The sequence below is a fragment of the Dicentrarchus labrax genome, unplaced genomic scaffold (assembly GCF_905237075.1).
Source record: "Dicentrarchus labrax unplaced genomic scaffold, dlabrax2021, whole genome shotgun sequence".
Lineage (NCBI taxonomy): Eukaryota > Metazoa > Chordata > Actinopteri > Moronidae > Dicentrarchus > Dicentrarchus labrax.
The window spans coordinates 2,855,860-2,865,932 of NW_026136711.1; the positions used below are offsets into that span (position 1 = coordinate 2,855,860).

General features: G+C 39.0%; 1 protein-coding gene across 1 annotated transcript; it reads left to right on the forward strand.

Moving 5' to 3' along the window:
- The first annotated feature begins 4,384 nt into the window (after window positions 1-4,384).
- Window positions 4,385-7,976, forward strand: agr2 (anterior gradient 2). The gene is made up of 8 exons (XM_051415416.1): window positions 4,385-4,476; window positions 5,511-5,632; window positions 5,734-5,797; window positions 5,881-5,933; window positions 6,094-6,170; window positions 6,951-7,014; window positions 7,533-7,616; window positions 7,713-7,976. Exons 2-8 carry the CDS (start codon window positions 5,524-5,526, stop codon window positions 7,760-7,762), a joined length of 501 nt encoding a protein of 166 aa, XP_051271376.1. The 5' UTR covers window positions 4,385-4,476; window positions 5,511-5,523; the 3' UTR covers window positions 7,763-7,976.
- The last annotated feature ends 2,097 nt before the right edge of the window (window positions 7,977-10,073 follow it).

Below are 10,073 nucleotides of genomic sequence, written 5' to 3' on the forward strand. Positions count from 1 at the left end.
CGTGCACTCACTGATTCGCTAGTCAAGGGCTAGCACTCCACCAATCAGATTGGTCATTGAGGCCGACGGCGTTCATTTTGGCCATTTCAACATGTAGAATCGGCCAAAATGAACACCGACGCAGACTGATGACGGCACCGGACACACCGAACCGACTCGAGTCACCGACCTCACCCGACTGTCCGATGACGTCTGACAACAAGTTCAGCTGGATCTGGTCAATCTGCTGGAAGATATACATAAAAGTATAAAAAGGACATTTCCTTTCACCACTAGGTGGCGCTCTGACTATTACTGAATATTATCACATAGACGTGTTCAGGGCGGGACTCTTATCAAACATGGGAAGTGTCATTGAGATTGGACCATGTACGCAGAAATTATGACAAATCCCTCTTTCATGGCGAGTCGTTGAAATTCCACGCCACGGGCACGCTGTTTGACGGAATGACGTAAATAGCACAACATTTAATCATGAATGTCTTTTGATGGCTGTGTCCAAATCTGAAGTTGATCCCATAAATTCCCTAGGAGGAGTTTGTTCAAATACCACGTGTGCAAATCGCCAGAAATGACCATGAAATCCAAAATGGCCGACTTCCTGTTGGGTTTGGGATATGGCATCCACTGGTTTCTTTGTTCGTCTGGATAAGATCTACGCGTGTGCCGATTGTTATGTTTATCGGTGAATGGGGCCCTGGATGGTACAGTTTATGGCCCCCTGAGCGGCCATTTTGCCATGCTCATAGTGGACCACTAGAAAATACGAATTAGTTTTTCGCCACGACTGACATGTGCGCCACGTTTCATGAGTTCTAGAGCACGGGAAAGCCTCCAAATATGCGTTCGTTTAGGAGGAAAAATAAAAAGAATTCTTTCAATTACAATAGGGCCTTCGCACGGTCAGTGCTCGGGCCCTAATAAATCAGTTATAAGTTGTAACTAATTACTTTATTAATGATTAATAAATTGTCTAATAATGATTTAATTAAAAAAAAAAAAGATTTGATAGGGACAATGCAATTTCCAGTTCCAATACAAAGCATGAAACTGATGATGCACAGAGTTTATATGCTCAACTCTTGTCTCTAGTATTACAGTGTAATTAAAGAATACAACATTATCATAAAATACACTAGTAGACATACAGATATGGACCACAAAACACTACAGATATGGAACTACAACAGAATACACACACAACAATACATCACAACACACACAGTAACGCACCATGGTCATTCAGAGTAGTACTATTAGGCTAAAGTGGGTACAGCTTGGGTTTGCACCTAACCTTTGTTAACAGATTTCATATTTGTAGTTCATTTGATTTCAGTTGGTAATGTGTTCCAGAGTTGACAGCCCAGTGGAGAAAGCTGATTATTCAAATTTAGATCTATAATGTGGTATATACAGTTAAATCTCTCTGGCTGGTGAGTGAGTCAATAAAAAATGAATACATTAATAAATGGGTATGACTATTTATTTCTAATAACCACCAAGTCAAGTTGAAAAGTTTAGTAGGTCATTCCTAAACCATTAAGTCAGCAGTTACATTTGCATGTTATCTGTTGTTTTTCACTGTTAAACAAAGAAAACTCCAAACAACACAACCCCCCAATGTAAATACAGTCTTCAACAAAGAGAGGGGCAGATCTAGATAAATATTCATGGGGTGACCAGAGGGTGTCATGGAGAGGGATGGCAAAAATGTATTCTGATTTAATCACAAACAGTCCCATATATCAATATTTGCTTGGAAAAGGCCCCAAATGAAGATATTTGAACTCAAAAAACCTTATTGTGGCACATTAGTAAAACACTGAATAGAAATATCTAAAGGCAGCAATAGAAATCAATACATTATTATTTCCTAATCTTCATCAATCAGTCTAAAATGTGAATTTCTGTGAAAAAATCTGACACTTTGGCACCCTGGGAATGAAACTCAACAATCAACAATCTTCAAGCCTCCAACCCAAAATCATCTTTAGATATTTCTCTGCTCTGATTGGTTGTTTTCATTCAAGCCAACAATTACCTACTACAGCTTTAGCATATGTTCTACTGCATATTGCTGGGGACAGGTTTGTACTTCTAAGGATTTTGATGAGGACATTATTATTTTAAAAAACATACAGACACACAATATTGTTTCAAGCAGACTATTTGTATAAATGTCTTAATATGTGTCGGGGGGGGGACCTTTAAGGGAGGCACTAGAACAGTGGTTTCTTGTAGCGCCTTGCAACAACATTTTAATGTAATAAAACAGTCACTGGTATCTTGGTGTGCACTGGATTATATGTGTTTTAATTTGTTTGAATATGTTGTTTAGTAAACTATCTCTCATTATAACTGTTGATCAAGGGGTTTTCCCATCAGTTCATAAAAGAAGTCATAATGGATTTCAGAGCTAAAAAGACAAAACAAATGTCCTTCTGCTGGAGGATTTTCCCCAAACTGGCAACCCAAAAGATGTTCTTATTAATGCCATATAAATAAATGATTTATTAATGCTTAATAAGTCATCCATTCAGATAAACAGAGCAGACTTTTTTAGAATCAAAAATTATATAAAAATTTGGAGACAAGTAGTTAATTTAGAAAAACAGAATAGAATATTTTATAATATAAAAAAATAATAATAAGTAATATGTCAGTAATTCCAAAAAACACAGCTGATTTATTTTTTTATTATTAAAAGTGATATCAGGATGATGAGATAAGTCATTCATTTTATAGATTCTATTCTGTATCCCTTAATTGTATATTTAATTACATCATCACAATGATTACTTTGCTTTTAAAAGGTGCTATATTAATAAAGTTGTTGTTGTTGTTGTTGTTATTATTATTATTATTATTATTATTATTATTGATCATAATAATTCATAATTTAAAATCTTGAACCAGAAAACGTACAAGTTTAATTGGAAAACAAAAGCAAACGAATAAATTAAAATCTGCATAATCTGCATTTGATATCATTTTATTGTTATTGTGTTTCATGATTGAATGTTTTGCTATCCATTCTTCTTTAATTTCCCTTGTAAAGCACTGTTAAAAATGCCTCACAAATTAAGATCAGTGTGTGTGTGTGTGTGTGTGTGTGACTCTGCTGTGGACGGTTAGGAAAGTTGCTGTTCCAGGAAGCAGGGAGCTGCAGTAAAAGGACTGATTGAGAAGTGGATTGGTTGTCAGGAGGCCCTGGCCGGGCTCAGGCTGAACAAAGGTGCCATTGATGGTGGCAGCTCACACTGAGCTCCCTGCTGCAGGACACAGGAGACTGTTGAGATGCTTGAAGATAAAGCTCAGGCAGAATACACACACTTCTCGTCCGTTAACGCTCAGAGATCAACTGAAGCTGCTTTATTTTACAGGCTACTCAAGGTTTTATGTATTTTAATGTAAATGTGCTTGGATTTCACACATTTGAAAAAAATATTTTCTATGGTTATTTAGGCTCTGCCGCTTTTTGAGCCCACGACTTACGATGGCAAACACCATTCATTGTTAATCTTCATGACTGCATCAACGTGTTGACTTTGTAGAAAAAACTCATTCAGTTTCACCTTTGTGCCTGGAGCCAATCACATAAAGACCGATCATCATCCGGCAAATGATCGCGCTCAATTTCATGCTGACTTGTCCTTGGATCCGAGCCAAACATCCCATCTCACCGATACCACAGATCGACCCGTGTACGCACAACATGAATAAAACTGACAATTAATTATCCACCACAGTGCCCAACTGCATTACATTATTGATACAATGGAATGAAAGCTAGTTATGGACATGCAAATATAATGATGTGAAACTATGTCTCACTCAACCCGGACACGAGCCGTTCTCGCAGGTGTGAACAGGACTGAATGCCAAATCCCTTTAACATTTCATGTAATTTAAAAGTGCACTGCCTATTGGTCAACGCACATTCATGATTGATTATATGTAATATAGGTAATAACACACTACAGTATTCTGATACGTTCGGCATGTAGAAATCATACTAAAGCAACATTTCAGACACGTTTAAATCTTTATTCATAATTGGTTCCTATTCTTCCTCTCCCTCCAGCACTGATACATTTCTAAGGAAGAATAACAGGATCAACAACTGTTAAAGGTGATATTAAATAGACTAGACGCAGTTGGGTAAATTGTGACGTATGCCGATTTTAAGGCTTCAGTGTATCACAACGTAATATGCTTACAGTGATGAGCTTACACCATGGAATGTTTGAGAATGCACACGCAAACCTTAAATCACCAATTTTCCCACGGGAGTTTGGTTTGCTGACAAAAACGTTTTGGCAGTTTGAGTCACGTGGCATTCCTACGGCGTGAACGAGGGGGGCGGGGCCGCGGGGGAACAGGTGTTTAAATACGGAACAGGTGAGAGTGGAGGTACAGCAGATCCTGGAGCTGCAGTCCACTCACGCTCTTACCTGACCGACCAGTCCTAAACAGGTAAGACACCGACAGAGCTGCATTTGAACTGTAGGGGAATGACTTTCACTTCAGTACGCAAATGCTGCACGACCACAGTGGAGTCATTTAGTGCCTGGGCTGGAAAAACTACTCAGTCAATCGGCTTAGAGTTCAGTATAGTAATATAAGGGTTTAAAAGATGTAAAAAATGCAACATGTCTTCATTCAGCAGCTGCTGATGCTGCACTGTGAAGAAGTCTGGACTCAGTAGTGTAGTGCAGGGTGTACACAGGTATACAGAGAATAGCCTTATTTTTCAGTCGGCATTGTTCAGCAGGCTTCTGTCAGCTTAACTTTTTCTCCTAGGATGGTAAAGGCATGACATATTTGTCAAAGTTTGAGTGGAGTGGATTGAGTGATGAATGACGAGTACTTCACTCAAAATGTTTATGTAGTTGTGTCACGCTGTAGGTCAGTATTAGTATTAGCATTTCTGTGGTTGATGTTTACTTTATAATGATTTACTGCCTGAAGTCGAGCAGCAGAAGTTAACAGACAATGTGAAAATACTACTGGACCATTGTAGGTGAACTTTATATGTAAGAGTAGTCTTACATGTCACATTTTATAACACAGCATCCTTTGCTGGACAGGCATCTTAAAAATAAATTGGGGCATAAATTTAGAGAGTGTACCCATTTGCCAGGCACAGCTACACCACTGTCGGTACTTCAGTTTAGTCCCCTCTTTTAGGCTGATTGGAGTCTTTACTGCAGATGATTTCTGTTCTGTTACAGATTTATGTAACCTTTATGATTTTTGAAACATAAAACACACACACACACACACACACAAAAGTATGTGATTCTAATTCTATACTATAATGTTGTAAAAACTTAAATGACCTGTAGGCATAAATGCAAATCCTGGCGGAAATCAATGTGGTTAAGGACCATATAAGCATATCGTCACCTGTGTTGCATGGCATACTATTCTCTCTTTTCACTTTTGTTCTATTCTTTGAACACACAGTTTGTAGTTTTGTGATTTGTTATCCCTGCCTTTGTCCACAGTAAGCCTGTAAAGATGATCAAAGCGGCATTATCGGTACTCTTGGTCCTGGTGGCCGTGTCCTCCTCCTTCGGGAAATATACCCCCAAGACCGGCAAAAGGGTCCCTCAGACTCTGTCCAGAGGTCTGTGAGCATCATCTGCACGTCTAAGGCTGATGAGACTTTTGTATAGTGCAAATGAACGAGCCTGTCATTGATCTTTAATGGTGTCCATGTCTGTCCAGGTTGGGGTGATCAGCTGATCTGGGCTCAGACGTACGAAGAGGCTCTCTACTGGTCCAGGTCAAGGTAGGAAATAGTTTTGACTCACACTGACGTCAAAATGTTGGTTTAACTCTGATGCCATTCACTGAAGGTGATTTGTGTTTTAGAAACAAGCCTCTGATGGTCATCTTTCACCTTGAGGACTGCCCACACAGCCAGGGTGAGTCTGAATGTTTGACTTATTAACTTTACTCATGCAGAGAGAAAAAAAGTGTTGTGTTGAATTAGGAGCCAAACCTGTTTGAAGAGCCAGCAATCATTTGTTTGCTCATGTGTGACGTCACACATCCTGGACTGAGTTGCAATTATTTTCCCCACAGCACTGAAGAAGGTTTTTTCTGAAGACAACAAGATTCAGAAAACTCTTGACGAGGATTTCATTGTCCTCAATCTGGTGGTAAGTTACATGAACTTTCAGACAAAAAACTTTAAAGATGCTCAGTCTTAAACTAATAGATAATCAATTATTTTCTTATTTTCTGATATATTCGAATATGCAGATTATGCATTATGTATTTAAAAATGCACATATACACTTACACTTGCATACACTTCCTGAACAAAAATCTGATAAGCCAGGTTCAAAATTCTTGTTTCATTTTGTTGACATATCAGAGTCAGAGTTTTTTACAGAGGGAATCTCTTTTAATGAGAAAACACTGTCAACAGCCATACTTTTTTTTTTTTTTTGCCATATTTTAGGAATAAAATCTGATCATTACTGCTACTGAAGTGAAGATTCCTGGCCGTTTGAGAAAAACACATTTTGAGAAAATAGCCTTTAAAGATATTGTAAAAGGTCACTATAGGTGAATAGGTTTAAAATTTTAACTCATAGATATTCCCCAGTTGATTACTCCCATTAATTTTGTTTTGTTTTCTTAAAATGGATGCAAATGAGACATTATCTAAAGCAAACTTTAGGAGAAATCTACAGATGCAAACAGACAAAGTGCAGTAAAATAAACACCTAAATGTGTATTTTGGGCGTTTTCTTTCCATTGGTCTGAAAGAAGACAACTTTTTTCAAAATTGCATGAAAAAAACGTGTTTGCCTGTCATAAGCTAATGTAGAGAATGAGCTTTCAGGACCTTTAAAAACACCAATGCTCTACGATGTTAAGGTCAGACTTTGATATGTTCAATGGTTGAGTGTTATTTTATTTCTCATCGACAGTATGAAACCACAGACAAACATCTCTCTCCTGATGGGCAGTACGTTCCCAGGATCATATTTGTCGGTAAGGGCTACAGCTTTTCCTGTAAACCTGTAAACACCCCTTTCATGGATTAGGTTATGTACCTTTAATGTAACATTTGTTTTCTGTTGTAACAACCAGGCCTACTATATCACTGGTTTTAGACATTGTTGTCAAATGTGAACGTTTTCACATCTTACATGTTGATGTGTGAGTAGATGAAGCTTGTTAAGACACTCATCTTTCATACCAATGAATATCAGTGTAGTTACTGTCAACACTACTACTACTACTACTACTACTATTTCATTATGTTATCTTAAAGTTCCAGTAGCTCATTTTTATAAAAATAACTTTTCGTCATATTTGCTATATCCTGACATAAGACGGATAAACTGTGAAAAAAACACACACCATGTGCCCTATAAGGAAGTCAGCTTGCAGAGATACTAACAGTTCAAGTACCGTGAAAGTACAGTAGCAGTAGCTGCCTGTTCCACCGGAATTACCTTAATGAAATGTTTGGAGATTTTCCTCATCCACTACCAATGTCTCCACAGACCCCTCAATGACGGTGAGGGCCGACATCAATGGTCGCTACTCCAACCGCATGTATGCCTATGAACCCAGTGACATAAACCTCTGTAAGTATTGCAACACACAACACAGATCTCTCCTCTGTCAGCTTGTATCTCTAAAACACAGACTGATTAAATGTTTCCTGCCTCTCTCTCCCTCAGTGTTGAACAACATGGCCAAGGCCAAGAAGCTCCTGAAGTCGGAGCTGTGAGGGTGAGACATTCGGTCCACTCCAGAGTTTATTGTTGCCACAGATGCCAGCAACATGCTGTCACTATAGTTTACACCTGGAAAACTAAGCACTGGAAAGTTTCTTCTCTTCACCTACATTTGAAATGTTTCCTTGTTGAATTTCCTTTCTACCTTTGTTATTATTGCTGTACACCCAGAATGTCTTTTGAATAAATATGGAACTGTTCATACAAGATGGATAGTCTGCCTATTTGCCAACAGATTGTGGGGGAAGTATAAAACTATATACTATATGTATAAAAACATGAATACTACACAAGAACAATATTATTAGGGATCGAGCACTGACAAGTGCAAGACCCTATTGTTCCTGTTAGAATTATTATTATTATTTTGTGCCTCTTTGACCGCATATTTGACCCCCGCAACATTCTCAAGTCATGAAAATTTGCACAAAATTCAAACGTAGCGAAAATACCGATATGACATTGTCCCCGTGCACGGGTGCCGCCAAACGGCTAAGCCACACCCCCCAGAATCAGCCCCCAAGACACGTAAGGCCCTTTTATCATGATAAAAGAAGCAGAAAAGTCTCGAGGACCCATACCTCAAACCCAACAGGAAGTCCGCCATTTTGGATTTTGTGGCCATTTTTGGCGATTTACACACGTTGTATTTGAACTAACTCCTCCTAGGGCATTTATCGGACCGACTTCAGATTTGGACACAGCCATCTAAACACATTCACCATTAAAGGTTGTGCTCCCCAGTTGTTTTCGTTGAACATCGTGGATGTGGCGTGGCGTCCCGTGGCGTGCAATTTCGATCCTTCGCCATGAAAGAGGGATTAATCATAACTTCTGCGTACATGATCCAACTGTAGCGAAACTTCACGATAAGAGTCCCGCCCTGAACACGTCTATGTGATAATATTCAGTAATAGTCAGAGCGCCACCTAGTGGCAACAGGAAGTATCACGTTTTATATTTTCATGTTCTACTCCTAGCAGGATGATCAGATCCAGCTGAAATTTACTTATAAAATGCAAAACACATTGTTGATGATATGTGATGACTGCGGTGAGGGGGCGTGTCTTTGGCGTGGCGGGAAATTTTGATGTAACGCCACAAAACACGAATTTGCTATAACTTGAGTGTACATTGTCCAATCGGCTCCAAACTTCACTTGTCTGATAAGAGTCCCGCCCTGAACATGGCCATGTGATAATATTCAGTAATAGTGAGAGCGCTACCTAGTGGTGAAAGGAAATTTATTTTTTGTACTTTATTTATATCTTCAAGCATATTGACCAGATCCAGCTGAAATTATGTGAGAAGTTCCTTAGGAGGATGAGGATCACATATTATGAATCTTAAGAATTTGCATGGAACCATGTTGCCATGGCGACGCGGCAAAAAAAAAAAAAAAATCACACTTTTGGGGGGACTAAACATGCCTGAAAACTCATGAAACTTTGCACAGCATTCGGTGGTCCCGTGGATGGGCGTCGCAAAATGGCTTAGCCACGCCCCCCAGAGTCAGCCCCCAAGACACGTATGACTGACATGTATGAAAATTGCTACGCATGTGTATCATGATAAAAGAAGCAAAAAAGTCTCTTGGACCCATACCTCAAACCCAACAGGAAGTCGGCCATTTTGGATTTTGTGGCCATTTGCACACGTTGTATTTGAACAAACTCCTCCTAGGGCATTTATTGGACCGACTTCAGATTTGGACACAGCCATCTAAACACATTCACCATTAAAAGTTGTGCTCTTCAGTTTTTTTTGTCAAACCTCCTGCCCGTGGCGTGGTGTCCCGTGGCATCCAATTTCAATCCTTCGCCATAAAAAGAGGGATTAATCATTACTTCTGCATACATGATCCGACTGCAACGAAACTTCACATGTCTGATAAGAGTCCCGCCCTGAACAAGTCTATGTGATAATAATCAGTAATACTCAGAGCGCCACCTAGTGGCAACAGGAAGTATCACGTTTTATATTTTAAAGTGTGTTTAGGCTAATAACTTTTGTATAGTTTGTCACACATTCAAAAAACTTATATCCACGCGTTCGGTGAATGAAACTGAATCTCCCCATATAGGCCACGCCCATTACCCCCCAGAGGTTTTTTTTTCGGCTAGAGCACAAAATGTCCATAAACTACTTTTTCGTGTTCCTCCTATGTGCTTTGTCCGATTCGCACAAATTTTTTCACGTAGCATCTGGGGACCGTCCTAATAAAAAAGTAATTCAAAGAATTTTGATATTTCAAAAAATAAGCACGTTATAAAATTAGCACTTCCTGTACATTTTTCATCAACA